At 53.6% G+C, this 15,572-nt stretch overlaps 1 protein-coding gene across 1 annotated transcript in view; it reads left to right on the top strand.

Moving 5' to 3' along the window:
- Positions 1–15,572, top strand: part of Rsph1 (radial spoke head 1 homolog (Chlamydomonas)) — a 20,784-nt gene that overhangs the window by 421 nt on the left and 4,791 nt on the right. The window contains exons 2-7 of the mRNA XM_013027350.1: positions 1,387–1,500; positions 1,579–1,684; positions 6,671–6,761; positions 7,589–7,724; positions 11,676–11,747; positions 14,981–15,455. Coding sequence (XP_012882804.1) covers positions 1,387–1,500; positions 1,579–1,684; positions 6,671–6,761; positions 7,589–7,724; positions 11,676–11,747; positions 14,981–15,455 — 994 coding nt within the window. The remainder of the gene's footprint in view (positions 1–1,386; positions 1,501–1,578; positions 1,685–6,670; positions 6,762–7,588; positions 7,725–11,675; positions 11,748–14,980; positions 15,456–15,572) is intronic.

The raw sequence follows: 15,572 nt of genomic DNA, 5'->3' as shown, positions 1-15,572 counted from the left end.
CGCCCCGCGGCCTGTGCGGCCTGTGCACGCGGCCCTCCCCACCCAGGGCTCGCTCTGGGCTAGGGCAGCGGAGAGGCCTCGGGCTGGAACCCCGTGAGCTCCGACACACCTCCCTCACACTCCCTGGCCGACCGGCCGTGTGCGCGTGCGCGCAGAGCGTGAGTGTGCGTGTGCGCAGAGCGTGAGTGTGCGCGTGCGCAAGGACCGTCCAGCTAGCTTAGAATCCACCGAGCCCTCTAGCCCCGCCCCCGGCGCGCTGCCGACGCCTGCGCAGACCGTCGTGCCAGCCCGGGGCTCCGGTCCCGCGGCCTCTCCCGGTTTTGATCTCCTCCGGGGGAGGGGGCGGTGCGAGGAGCCGGAAGTGCCCGGGAGTGCCCCCCTCTCTCCCTCCCCCCAGCAAGCCTCCCAGCTGTCTCCTCCCTCCTGGGACTCCACTGACTGTGACATTTCGATGCCCCCCCCCCCCCTAACGTGGAAATCAAGTTGGTATCTGAGTCACTTTGAAGGATTCTTCACTGGGGTGTGGCTCAAGGGGCAGAGCGAGCACAGGGCCCCGAGTTCAAACAACTAGACACAGGAGTTCTCCCTTCCTTGGTCACCTATCCAGGTGGCTGACTACTGGGCATGTTGGGAGCACTCTAGGATTGGAGGAGAGGCCTCTGGTACACCTTCATTTAGAATATAACCTGGAACAAATGGGTAAGATGTGAGCAGTGTTAGAAAAGGGACGGAACTTGTACAGTTGTTTGAGCTTTTTCTTCAATATAATGTGCCTTGTAATAAGTCTAAACAAACTCCAGTTTTACTTTCTTGTTGCTCAGTACTGGGGATTGCACTCAGGACCTCACTTGGCTCTTTACGAAGCTGAATTAGGAGTCAGTGCCGCCCCCAGGGCCCCCAGCCCCTACTATCCCTCCTCACCGAGCCAAAAGCCTTTACAGGCCACAGCCATCCCGGGGATCATTTGAAGGAAAAGTTACCTTTTCCCGGGAATTTGTAAGTCCTGCGTATTGGGAGAAAGTGAGCGGGGAGGTGTTTGGGCAGGCTGGAGACCCGTTCTGCACAGGTGGAGACTTCAAGCATATTCCGGTGAAGAACGCAGTATCCCTATCACTGTCCACACTCGGGCTGATTGTGTTTGTGGTGTGGAGGATTCCCATACTGAGCTGCATGCTCAGATGCTGAAGGAAGCGGGGCTCCCATGGTGGACACCGGCACCACCTGTGCCACCTTGGACCAGTGTTTGATGATTACCTCACCTGTACAGTGGGACCACTGCCTGTCCTGAGAACTGGGGGGGACAGGGGAACAGTATTTGTCAAACGCTGTCATGGAGGCAGCGCTTCCTGAGTGGTAGCCAGAATGACCTTCATTTCTTTGACCCAGGAATATGAAGGGGACCGGAATGAAGCTGGGGAACGGCACGGGCACGGGAGAGCTAGACTGCCCAACGGGGACACCTACGAAGGGAACTACGAATTCGGTAGAAGACACGGCCAGGTCAGAGCTGGTGGCGTACGAGGGTGGGCCTCCAGGTTTAATATTCCATTAGCGAATGCGAAATTCCATGTATTTCAGGGAACCTACATATTTAAAAATGGCGCCCGATACATTGGAGAATATGTTAAAAATAAAAAGCATGGTCAAGGCACTTTCATATATCCAGACGGATCCAGATATGAAGGTAAAAAGGGATCAAAGCAGCTTTTGGTTGTGGAAGTTCTTCTTTTCTTGTGCTTGAACTTGACCGTGGATAGTGAACTGTACAAGAAAAGGTTCAAGTTCTCCAGATCACTGTCACTCAGGAGGCAGAGATTGCGTTCCTACGTCCCTATGGTCCCCATGGTTGACGAAGGCCCTGGTAACTGGCTGACAAACTAACCAGCCTACAGTGGAAATGTCACTATCCCCGTGGGTGGCGCGTGCCCTCCTGTGGCCTGGGAATGGGAAGCAGCGGATGGTGGCTGCCAGGGAGCCCAGGCTTCTGTGTTGTACTGGGCCCTGGGCTCCTGCCTCCAGGGCCCTGCATCCTGGTCATCTCCCTGAAGTTCTCTTCTCTGTTTCTGTTCCCCACCGTTCCCTCTTCTCATGCACGTGCGTTTCTTTAGGCCTGGCCTTCCTTCACGGAAGGTCTGTCTGGGAGGTATTGCCTGTGAAGCTGGATTTTTCCATCTCTGCTGTGATTCCTTCCTGCCACTGAACATTGTGCTCTGTTTTCAAGGATCTTGCTAGTTGGATATAAAATTAATTTGGAGGCTATGCAAAGCGTGTTTCTTCTGAGAGACTCAATTTTTTCATTATGAGTGTTTAAAATGATCTTTAAGTAGATGTACAAAGGGGTCTCAGTCTAGAAGTACCATGCTTCTTGGTCAATGCCACCCCTTCCTCTGTTCTCCCCATCTCTCCCAACTGCTCTCCCATCACCTCATGATGGGCCTTGAACTCTGGGCCTGGGCGCTGTCCCTGAGCTCCTTTTGCTCAATGCTGGCACTCTACTACTTGAACCACGGCACCACTTTTTCTGTGATTAATTGAAGATAAGCGTCTCATGGACTTTCCTGCCTGGGCTGGCTTCGAACCTTGATCCTTAGATCTCAGCCTCCTGAGTAGCTACAGGTGTGAGCCACTGTCTTTCCTGATGGATTCTTAGTAAGGTGCAGGCACTGCTCAGAGATTCTTCTCTGACTAAAGTTAAAGTAAGTGTCTTGTTTTCGCTAGGCAGTGATGGAAACAGTTCAGAAGCTGCAGTGTTAACACCAGCCCAGCAGGTCAGTCTTATAGCCACACAGCCCAAGGCATGGCTGAGTGATTGATCACTGCGGTTTGGGCTGGTGGCCATCATGATGGGTGGAGTGGTTTTCTGTGGGGCGGATATGTCCAGCCTCAGGACCCTTAGGCGTGAGGCCCAGGACTGGTCTTTTGAAGGCTTGGACAGGTCCAACCAAGGAGCCCACGAAGGCACAGAGGCCCCCAGAACGGCAGGGGAAGAGCTGGCAGGCATTCCTGGATGGGTGGGGGCCTGGAACAGGGGCAGGAAGGTGGCGGCGCTCACAGGTGGCGAGCAGTGGGGTTGGTTGCAGGGTCAGGTGCCAGATGCTGGTGAGGCCTTGGGCCACTTCAGATCTGGAAGTCTGCATGCAGATGGAGGCCAGGTGAGGGCCATGCCGCCCACCTCATGGGACTAACGCAGATAGAGAAGTTCAGCAGCACGGCGTGGAGAAGCGGGAGAGGTTGCCATGACGATCAGGAGCCTGAGGAGAGATGGACGTGCCGAGAGGAGCTGGGGACTCTGGAATCGGCTGTCCAGCCCAGCGTTCCAGTGGTGTGCTCCTAGACTGTCTCCCCTCCCCATCTTCAGAGCACGTGGCCCCTAGGGCACATTCCAAGCGACTGTTCTGAGCGGAGAGCCCAGCTTGGCGTCAGGGGTGCTGTTCCCTGCCCAGACACAGTGACTAAGCAGCACCTCTCGGGAGGAGGGCTAATCCTGAGAGCCAGCTTCGAGCCAAAGGTCACAGTGGCAGGGGTTGGCATCTAGGACCTCTGCTCTCCCAGAGGAAGGCCTCTCCCCAACTCCCCAATTTAGTGTAGGCTGATCCTGAGAAGAGATATGCTCATCCAACAGGCTTGAGGTCCCAGGACTGCAAAACAGTAGAAACTAATCTTCCAAGGACAAGATCAAGATTCGTGAGAAAGTACACGAGTAGGTGTAGAAAGACTTTTTTAAAAAACGGAATGCAGCTTTTGGTATGGTGGCTCATGCCTGTAATCCCAGCTACTTGGGAGGCAGAGATCCGGAGGATCTCCATTTGAGGTAGCTTGGAGGAGTTAATGAGACCCTGTCTCAAGCAATGAGCTGGGCATAATGGTTCACACTGTAATTCAAGCTAGTTGGGAAGCTCAGGTAAGAGGATCACAGTCTGAGGCTGGCTGGGAGGGGTGGGGGATATGGGGGACCTGAGACAGTATCAAAAAAGTATGAAATAGAGGGCCCAGCATGTGGCTCAAGTGGCAGAGTGTCTGCCTGTCATGCTCAAAGCCTTGAGTTCAAACCCTAGTACTGGAAAAAAGAAAAGTGCAAAGTTAGAGCAATAGTAACACTGTTCTAAATGGTCACTTCAGCTGGGAGCTGGTGGCTCATGCCTGTAATCCTAGCTACTCAAGAGTCTGAGATCTGAGGATCGCAGGTTTGAAGCCAGTCTGGGCAGGAAAGTCCGGGAGACTCTGATTGCCAATTAACCACTAAAAAGCTGAAAGTGGAGTCTCTGGCTCAAGTAGTAGAGCACTAACCTTGAGCAAAAGTGCTCAAGGACAACACCCAGGTCTTGAGTTCAAGCCCCAGGACTGGCAAACGTGGGTGCATGCCAGTGGGTGCACCCGCACCCACACCCACACCATTGACTTCAGTAAAGGAGCTTTGAACTCAGTCACTGAAGAGCTGCCCGGAAGGTCACCTCAGGCAAGACTCGCTGTACTGGGTGAAGTCTCTAAAGCCTTTTATTGTTTTCAATGTGTTCAACAGTCCTGGCTGGCGTGAAGTTTACGTGTGTTTTGAAATTTAATTGGCCTTTCGTTTTTTAAAAGTTTCTGCACAACGCGTAGTGACCACCTTGTCACACTGCCCGGGGACCGGCTCAGGTGGGCCGAGAAGGGTCTAGTACTTTTGTCACAGCCTTTTTGGGAAGAACCCAAATGACAGGACTGTCGAGCCGAGCTCTCTGCCCCGTGGCTGTGTGGGGCTGGCTCAGAACCGCTCACAAAAGCCAACTTGGAGCAAACCCCAACTCCACATGTAGCTTGGAATTTGTGGCGGTGAGAGCATTTCCACCAAACTGGCGAGCGCTGCAAATGCAGGCGCCGTGCCCCAGCTTAAGGTTGGGAAAATGGCCGCAGCCTCTGTCCACACTCTGGGCCTCATGGTGGGGGTGGCCTGCCCAGGTTGGGCCCCTGGTGTGGGGCCCCTGGCACGGTGGCTCTGTCCCTTCGTGGGCCGGCTCGCTCTCTTAGCTGTGAGCCGTGCCCCCTCCGATCCGTTGCCCACTGCCATGTCCTGTGGCGGGCACGTCCTGCAGCCTCACCCTCTGCCGGCTGTTCACGCGGCCTGTGTCCCCGAGCACAATGCAAACAGAAGTCGGATGCTGCCCTCATACCAGGGCTCTTCCGGCTGGTCAAGTGCATAGGGTGTGGCAGATGCTGAGTAAATATGGAGTGGTTGAAGAAGCAGGTAGACATTCATTTTGTAGATAAACTTTGGAGTTTATTCATAGGAACACACACTGCTTGGGTAATTAACGCATGCGCGTGTGTGTGTGTGTGTGTGTGTGTGTATGTCCATACCGGGGCTTGAACTCAGCCTGGGAACTGTCCCTTAGCTTTTTCCACTTAAGGATAACACTCTACCACCTGAACCACAGCTCCACTTCTGGATTTTGGATGATTAATTTCAGACTTTTCTGCCTAGACTGACTTCAAACTTTTATCCTCCTATCTCAGACTCCTGATTTGCTAGGATTACAAGTGTGAGCCACCGGTGTTTGGTCATGAGGTTCTTTTAAATTAAAGCCTGCCACACTTCCAGGATTGCTTCCTGCACTCTAACACTTCTCATTACGTCTCTGAAATAAAATAACTCCCCATGTTTTCTCTAGAGAGAATAGGCTATTTTTTTCCATTTTGACAAACGCATTGATCAAAATTAGGTTTAATTTTTACTCAAGTTCTGAGAAGTGTTGTTCAGCATGCTGACTTACGGGTGATGTGGAATGGTAGAGAACTTGTCTGCGTTGGGCAGCCCTGCTGGGTTTCTGCAGCGCTTTCTAGGGCGGTGGTACGAACGGCCTTTGAGTTTTTGCTCTGCACTTGGCAAGCTCGCCGCCATCCTCACTGCTGCGGCTAGTGAGGAGTTTGATGTCTTTGCTGGCTTCGGCACTGACCAGGACCCCAGGGATGGGGAGCCCTGGGGCAAGGCTGGTGCAGATGTGGAGCATGCGCTCAGCTGGGCAGCCACGGGCCATGGCACAGAAGGGGGGTGCTGGAGCCAGGAGCCCAGGAGAGAGAGAGCATGGGATGCTGATGGACACCGAGGCGGGGCCCCTGGACGGACACCATGGCTTTGCCGCTGGGTAGCCAAATCCTTGCAAGAAGCAAACTAGTATCTCTGGAAATGGGTCAGACAAGCTTGTTTGGATCCTAACTACTCCCTGAGCAACCCATGACCATGTCGGTATGTGCAGAGGGCTGAGGCCTGCCTCCCCCGACCCATGCCCAGTGAAGCCCTGACTCTTTAGCCAGTGCTCCTTAGCTGGCCGACACCTATGTCAGGGGACAGGAAGGCATCAGGGGAGATGGTCAGGGGCCTCACCCCTGCAGTGATCGCTCCCTCTTCTGCAGATTGTTTGGTGTGTCTGTGTGTCACTGGGGCTGGAACTCAGGGTCTGGTTGTTGTCCCTTAGCTTTTTCTCCAGGCTGGGGTACTCTTCCACTTGAGCCACTGACCCCTTCCAGCTTTTTGGTAGTTCACTGGGGATGAGTCTTTGGGATTTGTCTCCCTGGTCCCCAGATCACGGCAGGAGCCACGAACAGCAGCTCCTCTGCTAGGGCCCTCCCCAGGGAGCCAGGAAGGAGCTGTGCATGACCCTGCCTCTCACTGGCTTGCTTGCCTTGTGCCTTCCAGGCGAGTGGGCGGATGACCAGCGGCACGGCCATGGCGTGTACTACTACGTCAATAACGACACCTACACCGGGGAGTGGTTCAACCACCAAAGGTTCGGCTCCGCCTCTGCCCGCGCAGGCTTCCTGTGGAATGAGCTAGGGTGCCGCCTGCAGGTGGTCCACACCCACCGGGAGCCAATCACCACCAGAGCCCCTTTGCCCCCTCGCCTCCACTGCTGACCTGTCCCTGGGTGCAGGACAGTGCTGGGGATGGCAACTGTCTCCCCCTAGTGGAGGAACCACTGTCTCGCGGCGCAGGACCTGGAGGTCCTTCCCCAAGAAGCCCCAGGGAGCATGGGCACAGAGGACCCAATGCAGGACAGGCCGGAGCCACCGTTCCCAGTGCTGTGTATGTGCGCACCTGTGTGCGCGCGCATGTATGTGTGCATATGTGTATGCATGCATATGTATGCATGTGTGTATGTGTGTATGCAGTGTGTGCATGTGCATGCATGCATGTGTGCATGTGTATGCACGTGTGCATGTGTGTGCATGTGTGCATGCACGTGTGTGCATGTGTGTGTGTGCTGGAGCTTGAGTTCAGGGCCTGAGCACTGTCCTTCAGCTTTTAGGATCAAAGCTGGCACTCTACCACTCGAGTCCCGGCTCTACTTGAAGCTTTCTGAGGTTAATTGGAAATAAGGATCTCTCAGATTTGTCTGCCTGGTCCGGCTTTGTGCCGCACTCCTCAGCGCTCGGCCTCCTGAGCAGCGGGGATTACAGGCGTGAGCCACCGGCTCCTGGCTAGCAGACACAGATAGAGAAACCAGGTGGCTTGTGAGCTGGCCTCCACCCGGGCCCCGCGGTCCCCACATCTGGGCTGTAACCTGGAGGTTTCTGGAATGCCAGGACAGAACACAGCGTGTCCCTGTCTTCCCAGGCACGGGCAAGGCACCTACTTCTATGCAGAGACGGGCAGTAAGTATGTCGGAACCTGGGTGAACGGGCAGCAGGAGGGTGCCGCCGAGCTCATCCATCTGAACCACAGGTACCAGGGCAAGTTCCTGAACAAAAACGTAAGTCCTGTGCGACCCCCTCTCCTAGCTGGTGCACCCCTGTGCTACTGGGGAAAGAAAACACCAGAGCAGCCGCCTCTTCCCCCACCTTGGGCAGGAGGCCTTCCTGAGCCTCCGATGCCCACAGAGGACAGTGGGCGGGGGCGGGGCATGGTGGGGAGCAGCTGCCAGCCCCAGCGGTGCTGTGCGGCGTTGCTAAGTTACAGGACATCTCAGCCTCTCCTGCGCTCCTGTTCGCAGGTAGAGCAGCCCCCGGTCTTCATCTCCTGCAGCTCAGTGTGCAGGTGTCGGGCTTGGTTTCCCTGGGAGGAGTGTGAGGCGCCCTCTGTAGCTGCAGGCCGGCCCGCGCTGCTGCTCTGGAGGGGCGCAGGGAGTCCAGAGTGCCCGCCCGGGTCTGGAAGCTTCCCTGGCGCTGTGCCAACCACTGGCCATTTGTGTTTGGGGGACTCTGGTTTTCCCACCTAATACAGAGCACTCCTGGATGCTGAGAGACCCTGAATAACCCAGAACCCACCTGAGGGCATTTGTGGGGGCTTTGAGGGATCTCGAGTGGAAAATCCCTGAAGGGAGGTTTGTTGGCCTTAGACACTTATCGGGGGAACATGCAACTGAATGAAGTTGCCCAGCTTTCCCTACACAGAGCGCTCACTCTTTTCGTTAACATGGAAGCCAGACTAGACGGATCTGAGATAGAAGCTGGAGGCTTCATCCTGCTAGTTAGGAAACAATTTACAATTCTACACACAGCGCATGAGGACCTTCCGATCGCAAAGGCCAGGCGCTAGCATTGGCCCCTTGCAGTCTCTTTTTCCTTCCTCCTTCTTCCCCTCCTTCCTCCCTCTTTCCTTCCCCTCCTCTAAGCCCCCTCCCCCTTCTCGAGTGTGTATCCTCCTCCTCCTTGAGTGTGCACCACATACATGCACACGCACAGAGCTTGTGCACAATGGTCAGGTGGAAATCTGAATCACACAAATTGGACACAAGGATGCATTGTCCTTTTGCATGCTTGAGGGTGCTGCAGAGGCCGAGCGGAGGCTGAGCGGAGGCCCGGCCTGCACGGTGCCCTGTATCCTTCCCCCAGGCTGGGAGAGGCCCGTGTGCTGCAGTTCTTATCTGACCTGGAGAATTCAGAAGCAAGAACATAGCCCATCCCCAACAGCCAGTGTGGGCTGGGTGGCGAGCGAGCTTAGAAATGACCATGTCCTCTCCCATTCTGTGTCGTTCAGCCCCGCTGAGATTAGACCGGCCGCCTCGGCTCGGCTCATCACAAAAATCCTTCTGTGTGGTAGAAAGGGGTGCTCCCCAGCGCCGGGTTTATCAATATAGAGCAATAAGATATGTAAACAGATCTTTAAATAGTTATACAGAGGTCTCATCTCAGCACATCAGCTCATGTGGACAGAACGCCCTACTGAGTCCCAGCTTTCTATCACTACCCCTTTCCCCTTTTTCCTTTTATTTCTTGAACTCCAGGCCTTGCTCCTTTGCTTGGCTTTTTCACTCAAGGCTGGCGCTCCACCAGTTGAACGACCCCTCCAGTTCGATTATTTTGTCTTTTTAACAAGAGCATTTCTTCAGATTAGAGAAGAGACTTGCTGATGTACAAGTGCTATGTTAAAGTCACAAGACAGGGACAGTCACCCCACGTCCTCCTCCACGGGGGAGGTGGGGGGGCAAGCGCCAGTCATGAGCACCGAGAGGTCTGACGGCTCAGAGCCTTGCCCCGGCCGGGGCTGTTCACGGGCACCAGCGAAGTCGGACAGTTTCACGCTCGCTGCGCTGGTTTCTGTTTCCTTCCTAGATGACTGGTTTCTGTGTTTGCTGATGAGTCGTTCAAGAAGTGTGGAGCAGGGCAAAGAGGCAGAGGGGAGGGGGGAAGGTTAGACAGCGTGAAGACAGGTCCAAGCGGAGAGAAGAATGGAGGCTTGGGCAGGGCATGGGCGCCTCACAGGTGTGAACCTGATTACTCACAGGGCTGGAATCTGAGGGTCTCAGTGTGAAGCCAGCCTAGCCGGGAAAGTCAGCTGTGGCTCAAGTGGCAGAGCACCAACTTTCGGTGAAAAAGCCAAGGGAGAGCAAGAAACCTTGAGTTCAAGCTCCAGAAACAGTGCACATGCGTGCGTGCACACCACCCCCCAAATTAAACATGTGGGAGCTCTCAGTTTGGGTGAAAAGGTAGCAATGGTGGCCAGGTAGTGTGTCCTGGGGCCCTTGGGAATCAAGGGGGGAGGAATAAAACAATTTTGTCTCACATAGATGAAGGAACTTTCTAGAAGATATAACAATTTAAAGGTAACCAAGAAAATCACCTGTGGGAAAAATAAGTGAATATTAATTAACTTTGAAATGGGGAGAGGGCAACTTCTAAACAGATAAGCAAAAGCCAATAGATTTAGCTTCATAAGAAGAACTCTTTAGGGGCTGGGAAGGTGGCTCAGTGGTAGAGTGCTTGCCTTGCATGCATGAGGCCCTGGGTTCGATTCCTCAGCACCACATAAACAGAAAAAGTCGGAAGTGGCACTGTGGCTCAAGTGGTAGAGCACTAGCCTTGAGCTGAGGGACAGTGCCCAGGCCCAGAGTTCAAGCCCCACGACCAACAACAACAAAATGAACTCTTTGTAGGTTAGAAAACACTGTAAAAATGTATGAGATGATTGACAGCTGGAAATGAGGATATTTGCTATATAAAGCGATATTTAATATTTAAAGCTCTTGCATTTATCATCATGGTTTAAGTGATCCCTATGAAGAAGTGTCCATTCTTATGTTAACTAACAGTGTTTACTGTTTAGAAATGGTTACTACTGAGTTCACTATTATGCAGTACATGTCTGTATGAAATTACCACACATGAGCTCAGAAAGTTGTACAATTAAAACAATTCTTTAAAAAACCTTAAAGAAATTCAGTCTCACAAGTAGCATAACAGACCCAATTGAAAATGAAGAAGTTTAAACTGGGAAGTTTAAACACAAAGCCATGTAAAGAGAGAACAAAACATCAATACCCAAGAACAACAGGATTTTGAAGTCGTGGGAGCTCATAAATGTTGTTGTTAAAATGAAACTGTTAAAGCCTCATTCTGGTCAGAGTGCATATTTTATGCAAGGATTGTACTTGTGTGTTTCCTTGTGTAATTAATTCCTGGTATAATTAGTTTTTCCTCATCAAGAGCCTACAGAAAGATTTAAGCGTAACCAACATGTGCTTGCTTTAGCATTCTTTGTCAAAGACAAACACTGACATTGCAAATAACAATAGGGAATGAGGAAAGATTGCCATTCTTAGATGAAACAAAATACCACACTGGCCGTGTGGGGACACTTGTGAATGTGGGCAGCCAGTTATGCCTGCTTCTAAGAAAAAGTAGAGTCTATATGTGCAATTATGACCCAGTTTTTGTTTTTCTTAAAAACCTCTATGTTCTAGAAGCAGAGTTGTGAAGAATGTAATTTACCTTTTCAAATGTAGTAAAAATGTGGTTAAGGTCTTAAAATAAGACAGGACATGTAGTCTGTGACTCCCTGGGCCCTTACTTCACAAAGCATTTTTGGTCCCTGTTACTCTGTGTGTGCGTGTGCGTGTGCGTGTGCGTGTGTGTGTACTCATGTGCATGCGCATGCACATGTGTATCAATAATGGGACTTGAACTCAGGGCTCGGGCACTGGCACTCTACTACTTGAGCCATACTTTAGCCTTTTGCTGGTTAATTAGAGATAGGAGTCTCTATGGAGTTTCCTGCCCAGGCTGGCTTTGAACCTTGATCCTCAGATATCAGCCTCCCGAGCAGCGAGGATGACAGCTAGCCAGTGTCTGGCTAATCCCTGTCACTCTTACCCAGTGGTGGGGTGGGGACAAGCTTCTTGGTGGAGATATTGGGCAAGCGGGTGCTGTGTTCTCTTGGGTCTCGAGCCCTCAGAGTGACGTGCTTCGGCTTTCTCTGCCCACAGCCTGTCGGCCCTGGGAAGTACGTGTTTGACATTGGATGTGAGCAGCACGGAGAGTACCGCCTCACAGACGTGGTAAGCTGGAGCGACGCCGCTCCCCGCAGCCGCAGCCGCAGCCAGCGAGCTGCTCAGGCACCGTGAGCCCCAGGTGAAGCTGATTGGGAACACGCCCGGCTCATTGCCCCTCATCGGCGTGTGCTTGAGTAGGACCCAGTTTCAAGGACTAACCCTTCCTTCATACCTGGGCACAGCGACTGCCCATGCTGGGCGGAAACACAGCTCCCAGACGTGCAGCGAGGCCCGTCACCGGGCTCACCACAGTTTGTCATCGCCCGAGCTGTTCCCGCAGCGCCGTGAGCTCTCGCCTCAGACAGATGACTGAACGTTAGCACCAGAGCCATGTTTTTCAAAGAGCATGTCGCAATCCGTCCATGTGTCAGAACAGCAGCTTAGCGGATTATGATCAATAGTTAAAAAATAGGATACACAATGGAATAGAAACGAGAATAGAAATCCTGAGGGCATTTTGTTGGAGCGACAGATGCCTGAATTGTGTTTCTGGTGTGCACATGCTGAGTGTCACCTGCACAGTCACAGGCAGACAGGCCCGGCTGCTTCCACAGCCCTTGTCGGGAAATGGTTATGAGCTTTGAAGTTTGGATCATTTTTATCATGGCCAGGACTACTACTAAACACATAGACACATGCGTGCACACACGCACACAACTATACCACATCCCTGTATTTGAGTGGTCCCGCTAAATGATAGTCTTTCTCCTCTTACATAAAATGATATGCCTTTCCTGTGTTCCTGGGCTGTCACACTCAAGTCCAGACCCACAGCTTACCCACAGCATCTCTTGTACACGCTGGAGTCCAGAAGTCGACGCTCACGGGTCGGCAGGGCTCTTCCTCCTGAAGCTCAGTAAGGCAGAACTTCTCTCGCCTCGTTTTTATTTTTTGTCGGTTGTGTGGCCTGAACTAAGGGTCCGGGCGCTGTCCCTCAGCTCTTCAGCTCAAGGCGAGTGCTCTACCACTTGAGCCACAGCGCCACTTCCGGTTTTCTGAGTGGTTTATTGGAGATAAGAGTCTGACAGACTTTTCCTGCCCGGGCTGGCTTTGAACCACGATCCTCAGATCTCAGCCTCCTGAGTAGCTAGGATTTCAGGGGTGAACCTCCGGTGCCCGGCTCTCCCCTTCTTTTGCAGATGGCCTTTGCCTTAGCTGTCTAGCACTATGAAAAAACACCCACGAAAGACCATTTAAAAGGAGGAAAGGTGCATTTTAGTTATAACTTCAGAGGCTTCAGTTCCTGGTCACTTGGCCCTGATCCAAAACAATGAAATAGTTCCAAAGGAAGTGTGTGATAGAACAGTGCCGCTCACCTCATGACAGTTGAGAACCAGAGAGAGGGAGGAAGACAGACAGACAGGCAGGTAAAGAGAAAGGGAGAGAGAGGGAGAGACAGACGGAAATAGAGAAAGAGACAGCGAGACAGAGACAGATGGAGAGGCTGGTCAGTACTGGAAGAGGAGAGGGGAAGGAGAAGCAGGGGTCCCGGCCCAGCCCCCTCCAGTTCAGGTTCAAGCCTCACTGACCCACGTCTCCAACTAAACTCCACCTGTGTTTCCACCACCCAGCCATTGGCTGGGAGCCAAGTCTTTAACGCATGGACTTTTGGGGGACACTGCCTATCCAAGCTATAATGGACTACCACTGGTCCCCAAAGATTCATGGCCGCTTCATCATGCTAAATGCATCCAGTCCATCTCCAAGAGCTCCCCAGGCCTGCCCCCTAACAGCATTGTCCGGGAGACCAAACCTGAGACTCCAGACTGCTGTTAGCTGCCAGCCCCTGTAAAACCACACACTGACATACTCCAGCACCTCCACCCAAGGTGAGCAGCCCCCGGCCCTGGAGGCCTAACCCTGCAGGGGGTGCTGTGTGGGCCCGCTCGGCTCGGGGCTCTCAGGCCAGTCCTGCAGATGAGTTTATACCTCTGCATTCTGAGCTGATGGTTGAGCTGCATGCCCTTGATCATTTTGCCTCTGTATGTATCCGACTCTAGGTCTGATTCTCCTTTTCAGTAGACACTCATTATATGGATTAGGACCAATCTTAATGACTCCGTTTTTACTGGATAGCTTCTGGAAAGACCCTATCTCCAAATAAGGTCATATTCTAAGGTATTGGAAAGTTAATCCTTCACCATGTCTTTTTTTAACACTGAGGAAGCTGACTCCGAAACGGAGCTGGGCATGTGCGGTTTATTGTGGGGATGGGGAAGTGTTTGGGCCAATGGCTGCGAAATAGAGGGGGAAACACTGGACAGGACCAGACAGATGCGTGCAGTGGTGGGCGTGTGCGACGTGACCTTCTGAGCAGCTTTGCAGAGGGTGGCCTTTCCGAGATCTGTGGGGTGAGGGACTGACTCTCTTGGGAGGCGCCCAGCTGTGAGCTGGCCCCACAGCCGAGGAAGGAGATGCTGGTGCAGTGTCACCTGGGAATCCGTCAGGAAGGCAGAGTTACCGGCCACAGCCAAGTCCTCGATGATGCGTCAGAAGTTCTGTGAGGGGATGAGCCATCGGCGTGGAAGGAGCCATCTTAGTGATTCCAAGTCCCAGAGCCGGGTGTTACCGCGTGGGGGACAAAACCTAGAAAACGTAAAGCCAACTAGAGGGGTTTCTCTCAGAGTAACTCCAAGAAGCAACAGGCAGGCCGGTGCCACTCTTGCGCAGGGATCGTGGGTGGCCCGTGGGAATGGTCCGTATTTCTGTGTTTTCCATCTGTCCACGTGTTTGGAATTTTGGGATCGTTGCAGAACTAAGAATAGAAAACATGTGCCCGGCAAGCACTGTTGGGATTGCACGTAACCATAAAACCTGCCACGTGTAGGACTGACCTCCCGTGTTGCTTTTGCTTTTCTTTCCCGCAGTCCTTGATGTGGATGGAGTCTGCACGTGCACTCGGTGGCATTATGTGGACAGCTAGGGACTTGGTGGTCCTTTGGCTGTCAGATCTAGAGACGTGCCTGGGCCGCTGCAGGGCCACCCCCACGGCTGCGCATGCGGAGCCCCAAAGCCGGGCACCATTCTGCTCTGTGGCATCTTCCTCATCCAGTTCTTGTGAGAACAAGATCTGTGCTCAGCCCGTAGACGACGCTGTGGGGGACGGGCAGTGTTCCGATGGCTGGATAGTGCCACGAGACAGCGCGAGCAGTTCAGAGCCGGTCTCATCGTTCTTGGCTTTTACTATTGTAGACCAAGGTCACTTTAGGGTAAATTTATATATATTTTTTTGCCCTCAGGAAAGAGGAGAAGAGGAGGAGGAGGAGGAGACATCAATAAATATTGTTCCCAAGTGGAAAGCTATAAAAATCACAGAATTGGCCCTGTGGACGCCGACTCTCCCCGAGGAGAAGCCTGTCGTGGAGAAACATGTCCTGGAGGAGGCTGCAGGACCCGAGGGTACGGACGCCGGGCCCGGGGTGCGGGCCCCGATCTGTGGGCATGGACGCTCTGGGTCTGGGGATCCGGACGCCCCAGTTGAGGACACGGATGCCCACGCTCTGGGCAGCGGAGCCTGTCCCCATGCGCCACGCTCTGAGCTGCGGCTGCCCGACCCCACGCGCCATGCTCAGCCCGTCCCCACACGCCACGCTCAGCCCGTCCCCACACGCCACGCTCAGCCCGTCCCCACACGTCACGCTCAGCCCGTCCCCACGCGCCACGCTCAGCCCGTCCCCACACGTCACATTCTGGGCTGCGGCAGCTCGTCCCCACGTGCCATGCTCTGGGCTGCCGCAGCCCGACCCCACGCGCCACGCTCTGGGCTGCCGCAGCCCGACCCCACGTGCCACGCTCTGGGCTGCCGCAGCCCGACCCCACGCGCCACGCTCT

The sequence above is a fragment of the Dipodomys ordii genome, unplaced genomic scaffold, assembly GCF_000151885.1.
Source record: "Dipodomys ordii isolate 6190 unplaced genomic scaffold, Dord_2.0 Scaffold103, whole genome shotgun sequence".
In the NCBI taxonomy this organism is placed as follows: domain Eukaryota; kingdom Metazoa; phylum Chordata; class Mammalia; order Rodentia; family Heteromyidae; genus Dipodomys; species Dipodomys ordii.
Note: the sequence above shows the minus strand (reverse complement) of the source record. Positions and strands in the feature narration are given on the sequence as shown.